At 39.3% G+C, this 16,435-nt stretch overlaps 2 protein-coding genes and 1 long non-coding RNA gene across 3 annotated transcripts in view; 2 read left to right on the top strand and 1 right to left on the bottom strand.

The window, feature by feature from the left end:
- Positions 1–16,435, top strand: part of LOC106088052 (procollagen-lysine,2-oxoglutarate 5-dioxygenase) — a 108,529-nt gene that overhangs the window by 86,036 nt on the left and 6,058 nt on the right. The window lies entirely within an intron of this gene.
- On the bottom strand, positions 7,794–16,235 carry LOC106088053 (immunoglobulin domain-containing protein oig-4). Its single transcript, XM_013253349.2, has 6 exons — positions 15,879–16,235; positions 15,671–15,777; positions 15,536–15,617; positions 15,394–15,461; positions 8,090–8,165; positions 7,794–8,020 (listed from the first exon to the last, which is right to left on the bottom strand). Exons 1-6 carry the CDS (start codon positions 15,958–15,960, stop codon positions 7,938–7,940), a joined length of 498 nt encoding a protein of 165 aa, XP_013108803.1. The 5' UTR covers positions 15,961–16,235; the 3' UTR covers positions 7,794–7,937.
- Positions 9,505–9,966, top strand: LOC106088055 (uncharacterized). The gene is made up of 2 exons (XR_001221374.2): positions 9,505–9,656; positions 9,725–9,966. It is a non-coding gene; the product is annotated as an uncharacterized LOC106088055 (long non-coding RNA).

The following is a 16,435-nucleotide window of genomic DNA, read 5'->3' as shown; positions in this document are numbered from 1 at the left end:
GTGATAAATGAGAGTGCAAAGTATCTCACATTACACTCACCCCTTCCGGATCGCATAAAAAAAATTTGCGGGTGACGAAGTAAGACATGAAGGAGGAGGAGGTAATGTATTAAACATTTCAATAAAACCAGCCAAACAGTCTGTCTTTGACACACAATACCGGGGGTATCCTCATGTGAATTTGAATTGTTTTTTTTTTTGCTTTTGTAGGAGGAGGGGTAAAGGTAATCTAAAAAAGTTGACACCATGGGATGATATATTTACTTATTACAATATTTTTCTGAATGGGATTGTTTCTAGAAATTGCTCCCTCAATAAAGTCTAACGATTATGGACTAATTTTTGATGGACAGGAAATTGAACTTCAAATCCAACATTTTGGAAAGGGCAAGAAAGGCTACTCCAGCCCTATACACCAGCAAGAGAGCCATTGGCAAAAGTTGGGGTTTAAACCGCGCGCCATGCATTTGGTATATACTGCAGTTGTCAGACCTAAAATGCTATTTGGCGTTGTGGTCTGGTGGATGGCGCTCGAAAGTCCACCTACTGCTCAATACTGAACCGGATCCAAAGGATGGATCCATCTGATGCACTCAATTGAATGCTACATCTTATGCCTTTGGATATTGTGGCTACTCAAATTGCAGCGACCACTGCCGTGAGGTTAAGGGAGCTTTCTCATTGGTCATGTGGCGGCTACGGACAATGTGTTATCCTTGATACAATATCCGATGTTCCAGGCAGTGTGGATTACACTCTACCTGAGCCGCTTTTTGATAAAAAGTACTGTACCACTATTCGTCATAGAACCGATTGGAACTACGATATCCCTGGTAACAGAAGTTACATAGATTTCTATACTAAACGACCAAATGGGCTTTGGGGTGTACTCTAAAGATGTAGAACTGGTCATATCGAAAAGGGTACCTGACCACTGCAGTGTGTATCAGGCGGAGATCTTTGCAATTAAGGAAGTGGTGGAATGGCTAAGATATAATGTCATTACGACGATTGGCATAAATATCTTCTCAGACAGCCATTTAATCACTGGATAAAGTATTTCTGAAAACAAAAACCGCCCTCGACTGTCGCAGATCTCTCACGAGATGGCTGAACAGTTCAAAATTCATCTATTCTGGGTGCCGGGTCACAGAGATATCCCAAGGAACTGTAAAGCGGACGAGCTTGCGAGACTTGGAACTACCCTACACATTCCAGGGGCACTGGAATATGTGGGTATAAATAATATAAAAAAAAACTTGTTAAAATTGGTCCACAACTTGGCACAATATTTTTCATAAACAAGTAAAAGTGTGCTCAGTTCGGCCGGGCCGAATCTTATATACTCTCCACCATAGATCGCATTTGTCGAGTTCTTTTCCCGGCATCTCTTCTTAGGCAAAAAAGGATATAAGAAAAGATTTGCTCTGCTATTAGAGCGATATCAAGTTATGGTCCTGTTTGGACCACAATTAAAGTATATGTTGGAGACCTGTGTAAAATGTCAGCCAATTCGAATAAGAATTGCGACCTTTGGGGGCTCAAGAAGTAAAATAGAGAGATCGATTTATATGGGAGCTGTATCGGGCTATAGACCGATTCAGACCATATTAAACACGTTTGTTGATGGACATGAGAGGATCCGTCGTACAAAATTTTCAAATCGGATAATAATTGCGACCTCTAGAGGCTCAAGGAGTCAAGATCCCAGATCGGTTTATATGGCAGCTATATCAGGTTATTAACCGATTTGAACCTTATTTGACACAGTTGTTGAAAGTAAGAATAAAAAACGTCATGCAAAATTTCAGCCAAATCGGATAAGAATTGCGCCCTCTAGAGGCTCAAGAAGTCAAGACCCAAGATCGGTTTAAATGACAGCTATATCAGGTTATGGACCAATTTGAACCATACTTGGCACAGTTGTTGGATGTCATAACAAAACACGTCGTGCATAATTTCATCCCAATCGGATAAGAATTGCGCACTCTAGAGGCTCAAGAAATCAAGACTCAAGATCGGTTTATATGGCAGCTATGTCAGGTTATGAACCGATTTGAACCATACTTCGCACAGTTGTTGGATGTCAAAGCGGCTAGCTTTACTCCTTCGGAAGTTAGCGTGCTTTCGACAGACAGATGGACGGACGGACATGGCTAGATCGACATAAAATGTCGCGACGGTCAAGAATAAATATATCCCTTATGGGGTCTCAGACGAATATTTCAAGTAGTTACAAACAGAATGACGAAATTAGTATACCCCCCATCCTATGGTGGAGGGTATAAAAAGTGGCATCGTGGCACAACGGTAGTGCTGGCTGTGAGCATTCCAAAACTATGTTGCCTAATCTAGACTTGAAGAGGTTTACTGCTTTGCTGTAATTGACTAGAACAGACGCCTCGGTCATTGTGTTCGTCATGACAGGTCACTGTCTAATAGGAAAACATGCTGACAGACTGAAGGTTGCCAGCCACGACTTTTGCAGAAGCTCTGAGGACATCGAAGAAGAAGAGACTATAGAACACCTTCTGTGTGTGTGTCCCGCGCTAGCAGTCAGAATGAGTTCCACTTTAGGTTCTCATTTCTTTAAGAACCTGTCTGATTTAGCGGATGTGAACATTCGCAAGTTATTGGGCTTTTTAAAGCGATCTGGATGGTTCAACGGCAGGAACTAGAAGGCATCTTCCTTCTTTTCCTCCTGTGGTATCACAATGGACGAAAACGTCTATGTGAGTCTGATGGCAGACTGCCACTTAAACCTAACTAAACCTAACCTATGGACTAATTAACAATTTTCTGTTGGTCAGAAGATTATTGTGCTAAGATATTTTAAACAAGGAAAACGCTAAATTAGTCACTAAACTAATTAACCTCACTAAGGAGGAACTTGAACCTGTATGCTGCGCAGCCAACGTTACAAGAAATCCGAATTTACTATGAAAGGGGTTTGGAGATAGCAAAAGACTGGGCTAAATCTAGAAGATTGAAATCTGCTTGTTTATAAGGAAGACCAAGTTTAGCCGATTCGAGGATCTACTTTTCCAGAACGATATTTGACAAGATTAAATACTTGGGAGTGATTTTGGGTTGCAAACTAAAATGGAAATGGTACATCCATGAGCGTACCGAGAAGTTTTACTGATGTTGGACACTATGTAATCGGTTGGCAGGCTCGATATGGGCCTTGACTCTGATGGTAGTCCACTGGCTCTACAGGAAGGTGATTGGACCAATACTAACTTGCGCCTCGGAAGTATGGAGAATCAATGATGAGCGCAACATAAAGACATTAAAGTAGGTTTAGAGAACATGTTGTCTTGGTATAGGCTGGGCGATGAGGACCACGCCTACTAGGGCACTAGAGTCAAACAAACAGGAATAATACGATGCAATTTTTAATCAGTCAGAGGTTGTCGTATTAGTGTCGCGTGTCAGTTTCATCCTTTGTTTTCATATTCCGTCTGCCTGCACTGTATGCTTTTGATTTATGCCAAGATTAAAAAGAACCCCGGAATCTGATATAGTTCATTTTGTCGGAACCTTTTCCATCATCGGTTGGTTTCCATGATGTGCAAACGATAGTGGGTGCATTATTAAACTAGCTCTGAACTTTGTTAATTGGGCAGTTAAGTCATACTCACGTAGTGGGGTGCTTTGTCAACGTAGTCAGCAGTGGCTCACTAGCGTCGTCAAAAATATCGCATTTGTACCCGTAAGTGAGAGGCAAGATCGACCGGATTGTTGCCTGCATGATTCGGAAGAATATAATGGTCGCCACAGTCTAAGAAACAATGCTGAACGATACCTGCAACCTAGAACTTGTATAGTTATCACAGCTACAATGTGCTCGCAGGGGTTAGCCTCTGACGGTCAACCCCTCCTAATGCTGGCGACATTTGTGAGTAACTATGCCATTTGAAAAATGGCCATGGTGTGGCAGTCATGTAAAAATGTCTCCCCAGAGTGGTGTCGTACTGTGGCACTCGGTTCGTACTCGGTTATAAAAAATCGGACTTCGCTCATTGATATGTGAGAAGTTTGCCCCTGTTCCCTAATGGAATGTTCATGGGCAAATTTGCAATTTGTAATGTGCTAATACGAATTGGAGGTGGGGGATTGGTTTTCGTAAAACACCATTGCCTGTCTGTGACCTATGACCAGGCACGATTTTGGCAAACTGTAAGCTCCACATATTGCATGGTAAAGAAGCGTGCCCACAGTAGAATTATGGATGACTGCAGCATTACGCTAAACATCAGCTTGCGAGTTAATGGACGTACTCCGGCTTACCGTCGATGCATTGCGATAAGACTACCTTCCCATAATGCAACATTTTAAAAAACAACAGACTTCATGACCTCTAAAAGCAGAACTATGTCATTGAAATGAAAGACGATGAAATGACTTTTGTGAATATAATAGGCGCTTCAATGCAATACCATACTCATCAGATGTACGTTTTGCTGAGAGAACATTTAAGACATCATTAACGTAGTAACCGCTGGCTTGTTGAATACCTCAGATGAGACCTAATTTCCCAGAGCATGCATGCTAGTGCAATTTGTGACGGTGGACATCGACAAAATTTTCAGCGGTGGTTATCCCTTGGCTAATGCTGGCTACATTTGTAGGGTATCCTGCCATGACTCGGCAACGAAAAGGAGGCCCCTCATCATTGAGCTTAAACTTTAATCGGACTGCACTCATTGATTTGAGAGAAGTATTCCCTGTTCCTAAATGGAATGTACATGGGAAATTTAGTATTAGTATGTTCGAAATTGGTCTGCTACCTAATATAACTCCCATATTAACCGATCCTTCGATTTGACTTCTTAAGGGCCTAGAGTGTCTCATTCTTATCCGATCTGGATATGTTTTTAGTTTCTGCTTATATATAGAAATCGTCCCAAAAAAATTGGCAAATGAGATCCATGGCGAAGGGCTTATAACATTCAGCTCAGTCCTTAACGCGCTTTCACTTGTTTGATTTTTATACCCTCCAACATAGGATGGGACTATACTAATTTCGTCATTCCGTTTGTAATACCTCGAAAAACTCTTGATCGGCAAGACATTTTAAGTCGTTGTAGCCATGTCCTTCCGTCTGTCCGTCAAAAGCAAGCTAACTTTGGAAGGAGTAGAACTAGGCCGTTGAAATTTTGCAGAAATACTTCTTATTAGTGTAGGTCGGTTGGAATTGGAAATGGGCCATATCGGTCCATGTTTTGATATAGCTGTCTTATAAACCGATTTTTGGTCTTGACTTCTTGAGCCACTAGAGGACGTAATTCTTATCCGATTTGGTTGAAATTGTGCATGAGGTGTTTTGTTATGACTTTCAACAACTATGTCAATTATGGTTCAAATCGGCCCATAACTTGATAGAGGCCGCAATTATTATCCGATTTGCGTAAAGTGTTTTGTTTTGTCTCGCAATAATTATGACAAGTATGGTCTAAATCGGTTCATAGCCTGATGTAGATATACCGAACTCCCGATTATATTTCTTAAGACTCTAGAGTGCGTAATTCTTATCCGATTTTGCTGAATTTTTGTACAACAACTTCTTTCATTACCTTCAACATACGTGCTAAATATGGTCTGAATCGCTCTATAGCCATAGATACAGCTCCCATCCAAACCGATCTCCTGATTTTACTTCTTAAGTACCTAAATAGCGCAATTCCTATCCAAATTGGCTGAAAATTTGCACAATGACTTCTACTATGGTCTCCAACATTCAATTCAATTATGGTCCAAATCAGACCATAACTTGATATAGCTCCAAAAACGTAGCAATTCTTATCCATTATCCTTTGTTTGCCTAAAAAGAGATACCTGGCAAATGCGATCCATGGTGGAGGGTATATAAGATTCGATCCGGCCGAACTTGCACGTTTTTACTTGTTTTAAGTAACCACGAACTTTTTTTTAGATCCTTGCCCTGCAGGCGGCTGCATCTGGCAGATTGTGATTGACCCAGAACTACTCTGGAGGAGACTTGTCTCTGATGAGACAAGTTTTCTATGTCAGCACCCCAAGTGCTGCTGGTCAGTAGCTTAAGGACCTTGTTTCTATTTCTGACCTTATCGCATATTGCAACGGCATGTGAGGAGAATTTGTAATAACTGTCAAATGTTACACCAAGTATCTTGGCCGGGCGGAATTGCTACTTCATCGGCTATCACACTAAGCTCTCTACCCACCTCATGCGTGTATGAAGTGAACGAAATAAGAGGCAAGTTCGTTGAGGTAGACGTTTAACATATCGCAGATATCAATCATGCAATTGCTCCCAAATTATACGATCTCTATGCCGTGTGGAGGGTGTGGAAAAGAGGATGGGTAGAGGTTAAACCGTGCCGGAGATATCACCCCGCCTTGGGGAACTCTCTGCTTAACTCTACGGGGTTTCTACTTGGCCTTACCTTTAAAGGCCAAAACAGAATGAGCGTGTTGAGCGTTGCGTTGAAAAATGTAACTCTGCAAACAAATCCCACAAGAGCGACGAGCGTAGCTCAATGCCCTCATTTTGTTTTGGCCTTAAATTTCACAAACGATTTGCGACCACACAGATAATTCGTTACTCAACCTTTCAGGCGTGGCTGGAGGGGCGTGTTGGCGATGCCCCCAAAAAGTTGGCATGTCTGATCAAGTCGATTGCTTTCGATAGATCCAGTGCCACGAGGACCGTCCTATGACATGGTCTGGGATGATTGAAGCCACGGCTAATGTGTGCGGTAACGGCATGCAAAGCAGTCGTTGTGCAGTCTTCGAAATCCATGCGAATAGAAATTCTCCAACGAGGCTCGGGAGGAGTAGTCCCTCAAGCGTCTTGGCTACTGTTTATAAACAACCTTATAAATTCCAAATATATTATTTTTTAAATTAATTTATTTTTTAATAACACTTAGTATACTGTTATTAATTGCCCAATTTGTATACTCACCACCATAGGATTGGGGGCGTACTAATTTCATTATTCCATTTTTAGCTCATAGATATAGATCTGAGATCCTGCAAAGAATATATATTCTTGACTCGGCTTAACATTCTAAGTCGATTTAACCATGTTCATCTGTCTGTCGAAAGCAAGCTAACTTTCGAAGGACAAAAGCTAGGTGCTTGAAATTTTGCACAAATATTGTAAATAGGCCTAAACGATCCGCCATCAGCTTCCAAATACACTGATCTCTAGAAGGCTTTATTATTATCCGATTTGAAGTTCTGCACATGGTGTTTTCTTACGACTTCCCGATGTTTTCGGATTTCAAATGTTCCATATCGAAAGATCGATTTACCTCATTTTCAATCCCAACCTATGTTAGAGGATATGAAAATTGCAAGCAATTTTATATAACACTCACTGTAGTTTGCTTTCACTACGACTTACTCTTTGTCTCTTAGTTTTGTCAAAAATATTCCCACGTTATAGTAAAAGAGAATAATATTATAATTTTTCTCTGGAAATTTACTAGAGTTGATTTTTGTTATAGCTGATGTTTATTCAGTTTTAAATTAAATAATCGAGGTAATTTTATAGTTACAAAAAAAAAACTGACGACAACAACAACAAACAGAACAATAATAAATTCCAGAAAATACCACAAGTAAAACGCCATCATCATCCGCAGCAGCAGAAACAACAATGACAAGTGCACTTTCTCCCCAAAAGGAAAGGTTTTCTCCTGTGTCATAACAAATTAAATTGTATTTAACCTAATCTCCCCTCTTTGTCCAATCAAATACAAAGTAGACGAGACATTTTTAAATTAAGTCGCCACAATAAAAATGTTTGATTGCCCGTGTATTTTTAGAATTGCCCATGTTGTTTTTACTTCTTTATTTTGTTATTATCGAATTAATTTTTCTTTAAAAATGTGTAAAAAAAAGAAATAAGCGCGGTTGGTGTTAATTTTGAAGTTGTTGCATAATTAGAAATTGACCATAACATAGTCCGTCCGGAAACCACGACGATCTATGGCATAGATATTATCGGCCTGACATTCATAGTAACCTGTGAAAGGAATAAAGGAGGGAAAAGGAATTAGAAAAAGTTTGGAATTAAAGGATTAGCTTAATTTACCTGCATCCATTTGAGTAGTGGGATCTATTTCCATTTTTGATTTAATGATGTCATTATCAATATGAGCTTCATGAACCTGCAACGAAAAGTTAATAATAAATAAAATTTCTTAAGACCGAACAAGCAAGACTTTATAACCCTTAAAGGCAAATATTATGTCATTTCGGTGTGTCTGCCCTCTCGGTCATCCCTTTTTTCTGTTGTAAATGCGATACAGTTTTCCAAAATGAAGATATTGAGTTGAAATTTTGCATGAATTTTGTCCTAAGGTTTGTTAAGTTCTTTCACGAACCAACACTGTCCATAACTGGATATAGGTTAGGTTGAAAAGAGGATGTGTATATTAATCCGCCCCATGCCACTCGGTCATACACCTAAGCCAGTAATCGACTTGTGCGCTCTAAATACTAAAAAGTAAAAAATCTAAGTCAGGAATTCTATGCTACTAAAAAAGTCCCTAACTGTTTCATACCACTGTTCATACCAACGTCCCATCACCTTCCCCACATGCTATTGCTTGCACTCATAGAAAAAAGTTTGCTGAAAATAGCATACACTGTCTGCTGAATATTAGTAGTTAATTTTGCTGCTATTGTAGCAGTAGTTCTGCTATTACAACAGTAGTAATGCAATATCAGAGTAGCAGGCTTACTGCCAAAAGTCTGTTGCTCGCTGAAAATGACTGCTGCTTCATTATGAAGGGGATGTTAGAAAAAAATAGAACACATATGTAAATCTGTGTCTCAGCGGATGTTTATAATCACTAAAAAACTCCCTGTTTCATACCACTATTCATACCAACGCCTCATCACCTTCCCCATATGCTATTGCTTGCACTCATAGAAAAAAGTTTGTTGAAAATAACAAACACTGTCTGCTGAATATTAGTAGTCAATTTTGCTGCTATTGTAGCAGTAGTTCTGCTATTACAACAGTAATGCAATTTCAGAGTAGCAGGCTTACTGCTTAAAGTCTGTTGCTTGCTGAAAATGACTGCTGCTTCATTATGAAGGGGATGTTAGAAACAAATAGAACACATATGTAAATTTGTGTCTCAGTGGATGTTTATAATCACCACTGAATGTATACTTTTCCAGAACCTTTTTTCTTTAAATCCAGATAAAAAAAGCCATGCCAGTTATGTGCACATTAGTAGAGTAACAATAACAAAAAATGCAAGCTAGCTCAGCCACATTTCGAAATATATACCAATGGATGGATCAGTTAGTATTTTTACAGCAACATTCTAGAAATTGAAGTCACATCTTCCAACAAAATTTCCAAAAAAAATCTAAAAAATGCTTAAAGTAATCAAAACAAGTAACAGGCAACCATAAAAAGTAGCATAAAATTTTTTTTCAGCTGACTTGTGTACTCGAAACAGAAGATTTTTTTTTTAGTTTAAATAACGGTTAGAAGTGTTTGCTAATATAGCAGCCTTCTGTTTGCTGAAACAACAGTAATGTCTGCTTTCCCATTTTCAGCAGACGAAAACTGCTGTTAAGCAAACACGTTAGCTGTTTTGAATAATAAATTTGGTTGTGTGTGCCGCACCTATTCTGCATAAGTAAGTTCGTAGGACTAGGTGTCCCGTTATGATAACGAATGCAACTTCTTATTTCCTTTCAGTAATAGCTTCAGCTGGATGTAGTTGCGATTGTCCTGAAATTTGGAAAAGCGGGTTCCACTTACTATCGTGGAAGAAGTCCAATGTTTCCCAGTGATCACGATTCTATTTGATTTATTTTTTAACAATAAGTCATTTTTTTTTCTTGGGACAACCTGGGATGTTTGGCTGCCTACTTTGCGTGAAGAACGCTGTGGTGTGGACATCACAAGCCTTCCATCAATAAAGTAAAATTTTATTTAATCACCAACATTTATAGGAATTTTATGATTTTTTAAAGAAAACTCAGTATTTTTGATTGATCAAAAATTCATGTGGCGTATAAGTATTGGGTTGCCCAAAAAGTAATTGTTGGTAATATACAATAGTAGTAATATAGTCGGCGTTGACAAATTTTTTCAACGGCTTGTGACTCTGTAATTGCATTCTTTCTTCTGTCAGTTATCAGCTGTTACTTTTAGCTTGCTTTAGAAAAAAAGTTCGCAAAATTTTGTTTACATTTGTTTGTTTGGCGTCAGTTTTAATATGGGTACCACATGTATTGAAAGAAATTCATTTAACAAACCGAATCAACGCTTGTGATATGCACCTTAAACGCAATGAATTCGATCCGTTTTTAAAACGAATCATAACTGGAGATGAATAATGGATTGTTTACAACAACGTTAGTCGAAAACGATCATGGTCCAAGCATGGTGAACCAGCTCAAACCACTTCAAAGGCTGATATCCACCAAAAGAAGGTTATGCCTTCTGTTTGGTGGGATTGGAAGGGTGTGGTATATTTTGAGCTGCTTCCAAGGAACCAAACGATTAATTTGGATGTTTACTGTCAACAATTGGACAATTTGAATACAGCCATCAAGGAGAAGCGACCAGAATTGGCCAATCGTAAAGGTGTCATATTCCACCAGGACAACGCTTGACCGCACACATCTTTGGTCACTCGCCAAAAACTGAGTGAGGTTGGCTGGGAACTTTTGATGCATCCACCATATAGCCCTGACCTTGCACCATCAGACTACCTTTTTTTCGATCTTTGCAGAACTCCTTAAATGGTAAAACTTTCGGCAATGATGAGGCTATAAAATCGCACTTGGTTCAGTTTTTTGCAGATAAAGGATAGAAATTTCTATGAGCGTGGAATACTAAATTTGCCAGGAAGATGGCAAAAGGTTATCGAACAAAATGGCAATTATATATTTGATTAAAGTTCATTCTAAGTTTTATTAAAAATGCATTTACTTTCTTTTAAAAAATCCGCAGTTACTTTTTAGGCAACCCAATACTACTATTTTAATTGCGTATAGAGCGTATAACCAACTTTTACATTGAAGAATACGTATACGCTACCATGGTTTTATATCATCTTATTTTTATACCCACCACCGTTGGATGGGGGTATACTAACCTAGTCACACCTAGAAATAATGATCTGCGACCCCATAAATGTCGTTGTGGAATGCTAATGGGCCATATCGGATCAGATTTGGATATAGCTCCTATATAAACCGATCTCCCGAATTGACTTCTTGAGCCCCTGGAAGCCGCAAATTTCGTCCGATTTGGCTGAAATTTTGCACATAGTGTTCTCTTATAATATCCAACAAATGTGTCGTGTACGGTCCATAACCTGAAATAGCTCCCATATAAACCGTTCTTCCGATTTAACAACAACTTTGCACATAGTGTTTTGTTATGACTTCCAACATTTGTGCCAAGTACGGTTCAAATCGGGCTATAATCCTATAAAGCTCCCATATAAACCGATCTCCCGATTCGACTTCTTCAGCCTTTACTAGTCGCAATTTTTGTCCGATTTGGCGGTCCTAATCAGTCTATAAATTGATATAGCTCCCATATAAATCGGTTTCTCTCGATTATTCGGTTCCTAGAAGCTTTAATTTTTGCTCGTTTGACAGAGTTTAGAAAAAAATTATGTCAATCAATTAAATTTAGTTTGTATAAATTTTAAGCAGAATCCATGGTGGTGGATTCCAAAGATTCTGCCCGGCCGAATTTAGCACGCTTTTACTTGTTATACCCTCCACCATAGGATGGGGGTATATTAATTTCGCCATTCTGTTTGCAACTCCTCTAAATATTCGTCTAAGACCCCATAAGACATTTTAAATCAATCTAGCCATGTCCGCCCGCCTGTCCTTCCGTCCGCCTGTCTGTCGAAAGTACGCTAACTTTCGAAGGTTTAAAGCTAGACGCTTGAAATTTTGCACTAATATCGGTCCATGTTTTGATATAGCTGCCATATAAACCGATCTTGGGTCTTGACTTCTTGAGCCTCTAGAGGGCCCAATTCTCGTCAGATTTGGCTGACATTTTGCATGTAGCGTTTTGTTATGACTTCCAACAACTGTGCTTAGTATGTCGCAAATCGGCACATAACCTGATATAGCTGCCATATAAACCGATCTGGGATCTTGACTTCTTGATCTTAAACTTCTTATATTCTTGAAGAAAAAAAAAACGTAAAACTTCTCTCCAAAGAGGTGTCGCACTGCGGCACGCCGCTCGGACTCGGCTATAAAAAGGATGCCCCTTATCATTGTGCTTAAAACTTGAATCGGGCTGCACTCATTGATATGTGAGAAGTTTGCCCCTGTTCCTTAGTGGAATGTTCATGGGCAGTATTTACATTTGCATTCTGTTTGCAACACTTCAAAATATCCACTTCCAAACCTATAAGTATATATATTCTTGATCGTCGTAAAAATCTAAGACTGTCCGTCTGTCTGTTGAAATCACGCTATAATCTTAAAAATATATATGCGCTAAAATTTTGCACAGATTCTTTTTTTTTGTTTTTGTTAATAACCATTTTAATTTAGAAGATGGGATATATCGGACTATATATTGAAATAGTCGCCATATAGACCGATCTGCCGATTTAAGGTCTAAGACCCATTAAAGCCACATTTATTATCCGATTTCGCTGAAATTTACACAATGAGTTTTGTTATGCCCTTCGATATCCCTGTTTAACACCGCCCAGATCGGCCAATATTTTGATATAGCTGCCATATATACCGATCTTCCTATTTAAGGTCTTGGGCACATAAAAGGTGCATTCATATTATCCGATTTCGCTGAAAAATAGCACAATGGGTTGTGTTAGGCTCTTCGACATTCATGCTGACTAAAGTCAGGATCGGGCTTTATTTGGATATAGCTGCCATGTATACAGATCTCCCGATTTAAGGTCTAAGGCCTATATTAGCAGTGTTTATTGCCCTATTTCGCTGAAATTAGGTACGGCGAGCTGCGTTAAGCTCTACGACATCCGTGTTGAATATAGCCTAGTCCCGTATATATTTGGATATATCTGCCATATAAAACAATCTCCCGATTAAATGTCTCTTGGGCCCATAAAATCCGAATTTATCCGATTTCACTGAAATTCGGCACAATAAGCTATGTTAGGCTTTTTGAAATCCGTGCCCTATATGGTTCTGATCGGTTTATATTTGTATATACCTACCATATATAACAGTTTGCCCCATTTCCTTAATGGAATGTTCGTGGGCAAGTTTGCATTTGCATTTACCATATATATCGATCTCCCCAATTAAGTCCTTGGGCCCATAAAAGGCGCTTTTATCAACCAATTTCGGTGAAATATGATACAATGAGTTGTGTTAGATCCTTACATATTCCTCCCGAATTGCTGCCATATAGACCAATATTCTGTTTTACCGCCTTGAACAGTAAATTGTATATTAGACCCTTGACGTCCGTGTCGAGTTTGGTCCAGATGGGACCATATTTCGATATAGCTGCTATCGGTTCATAAATGATGCAAATGCATATGTTTAGGGGACATACGGCACCGACACTCAATGTCCGTGCCGAATTTTTGTCCAAATCGGACCATATTTGGATATAGTTGCTATGAGTGCATAAATAATGCATTTTCACGGTATTATGGGGTAGGTGGGTATCCAAAGTTCGGCCCAGCCGAACTTAATGCCTTTTTACTTGTTTTAAATTTTTTTAACTTCCAAACTATATTACACTTAACCAAATTTTTTATTCAAAACAGCAAAAATGTGGAACATGCCAAAACAGCAGTTTTTGTCTGCTGGAAATGGGAAAGCAGACATTACTGCTGTTTCAGCAAACATAGGGCTGTTGTATTAGCAAACAGTTCGGTCTGCTAAATCAGCAAACAAAAAATGCTGTAAAAAAAATGTTATGCCATATTTTATGTTTGCCTGTTGCTTATTTTGGTTACTTTAGGCATTTTTTAGAAATTTTGTTGGAAGAGTTGATTTTAAATTGTGGAATGTATCTGTAAAGAAGCTACCTGATCAATCCATTGGTATACATTTCGAAATGTGGCTGAGCTCGCTCGCATTTTTAGTTTTTGCTCTACTAACGTGAACTTGACTAGCATGACCTTTTGTGTCTAAATTTAAAGAAACAAGTAACAACGTGCTTAGTTCAGCCGGGCCGAATCTTGGAAACCCACAACCATGGATTCTGCTAAATATGTATACAAAATATATTTAGTTGAAGGTCATATTTTTATTCTACATACCAAACTTCTGCCAAACCAGCAAAAATTAATGCTTCTAGGATCTGGGCTGCACTCTTTGATATGAGAGATATGTCCTTATGTCGACCATACTACCAAAACGTAAGTTACTATTGGACTTTATTCGGAGCCAGTGGACTATCTTCGGATTCAGCCCCCCATGTCTCATTTCGCTTTCCAAGGTCACTTCCAAGTACTCGACGTTGTCGGATATTTGGTTTCTCGAAGTGGCCACCATATTGTAAGGCAATCAGATTTCAGTTTACTCTTGTTTAACGTTCAGACCCTAGGTTTATGTCCAAGTTGTATACCATCTCCAAGACTTTTGGCCTTTCTTGGTTTGCTGATTCGGATTCCTGACTCTTAAAGGTCATATCAATTTTCAGATAGGATCATATCTACTTGACGGGACTTATCCCATTATGGGCATCCCCAAAGACGCGCTGGAGCAAAGTGGCGCAAGCATCTCCTTCCAGCCTTAACTGAAAAGTTTGATCGTTGATTATTTGTCTGACTGCTAGTCTTTAGTGGCGAGTGGCTCAGCGGTAGAAGGAGAGCATTTAGGTTTACCAGCGTATAAGACAGATCAGCTATCCGGTACGGGATAGCTGTGAGCACCACACAGGCTGGAACATTGAGGTCCGATCTGTGTGGTGTTCATTGCTGAGGATCGCCAACTCCACATGAAAATGTGGCTACAACAACAAATCTGAGCAGTTTTAATAAGAATGGTTGTTGTTGTTGTTGTAGCAGTGTGAACTAAGGCGGCAGCCCTTGCCGATGAAGAACTTCATCAGATCAATCCGGTACGTACAACCGGCTGCCATGGGATTGAATAAGAATGGTAAACAGCTACTTCTCATCCAATTTGGCTGAAATTTTGCACGTTGGTCGAAATTACATGGTTATTATATATTTGATAAGTCACTCATAGAACTTGTCACATGCGATCCATGGTAGAGGCTATATATGAACTTAACGCGTTCTAACTTCCTTATTCTGTGGTTTTGCAGCATTTTAATTAATTAAACGGGGAAACAGAAATTACTAAAATCGTTTTGAAAACATCTGCTCTAAAGGTGGACTTTAATTAAACTACACTTAAATAAAACTACAATTGCCATACCTGGAAAAAACGGTGTTGATACAGTTCTGCTCCATCCTTAAACCAGGTAATGGTAGGACGAGGATTACCTTAAAGGAGAACAAATATTGCGAAGAGAATCAATTCCATTTTCTAATTACGTTCTTTATCCTTCTCATCTTACCTTGAGCCATGCAAAAGAAGGTGATTTTACGTCCCAGAGTATAGTCCAATTCGAAGTGTGAGGATTTTATGATCTTAGCACCCTAAAATGGAGAGAGGAATTAAACTAAATTTTTCCAAATATTCGTTCCCTTACATTTTCATGATCATAATAATTGGCCGCATCTGGAGTACGATGTTGTATCAGTACTGGTTTTTTGCCCGTGTAATTGCGTCGTAACACACCGCGACCACTTACAGTTCCTGTGATGACAAGAGATAAATGGAAAACCATGATCAATGAAGCTACAATGACTTTGCGAATTTCTTAGGCACTTAGACACGAAGGAACGTTTAAGTCTTACGTTGGGCCTCCAAATTCTGGGCCAGACTTATACAAATCACAATTAATACAATGAATTTGAGCTGCTGACCCGACACAAACATTGTTCGTGGTTTGGTGTTGGCTCCTATGCTTCGTGGTGCGCCGTACAACCGTTTAATTTTAAACGCGTTTTTGACCCAAAAAATAATTTTTTTACGTTTTCAAAAAACAGCGTGAATTTTTTGTGCTTCTGTTTTTTTTTGCTTTCTTCTTCGTCACTCGCAAAATTTTCAGCTACGATGGAATGCTGTGAGGGCGAGTGGTTAATTTGGCTTCCTATAGCGCTGTGTGTTGGAGCTTCAAGTGCTTACGATATACTGACCCAGCTAGAATGACAACTGAGCAAGTGGCAATGTTGTGGATGACTACGATGACAAAGATGGTGAGCATGTAGCGGCGTTTTCGTAATGATCAGGAGGAGGAGGGAAGTCAGTTCATAGGTGCTGTGTTCCCAGTCAGTGTCAATTTGTTTTGCAGTGGCGATTGTGGGTGACCCCCTCCTGTTGAGATGATGGATGGATGAGTGATCTAAGTTGC

Source organism: Stomoxys calcitrans, chromosome 1 (genome assembly GCF_963082655.1).
Source record: "Stomoxys calcitrans chromosome 1, idStoCalc2.1, whole genome shotgun sequence".
Classification (NCBI taxonomy): Eukaryota; Metazoa; Arthropoda; class Insecta; order Diptera; family Muscidae; genus Stomoxys; species Stomoxys calcitrans.
Note: the sequence above shows the minus strand (reverse complement) of the source record. Positions and strands in the feature narration are given on the sequence as shown.

What these genes read in the sequence shown, in the direction of transcription:
- LOC106088053 (XM_013253349.2), bottom strand. Translation starts at nt 15,960, where the DNA reads ATGTTTGTGTCGGGTCAGCAGCTCAAATTCATTGTATTAATTGTGATT. An exon ending in ATTATTATGATCATGAAAAT is followed by an intron (nt 15,618 to 15,670) that starts GTAAGGGAACGA and finishes TCTCCATTTTAG; the next exon opens with GGTGCTAAGATCATAAAATC. An exon ending in ATCAACACCGTTTTTTCCAG is followed by an intron (nt 8,166 to 15,393) that starts GTATGGCAATTG and finishes TTTTCGTTGCAG; the next exon opens with GTTCATGAAGCTCATATTGA.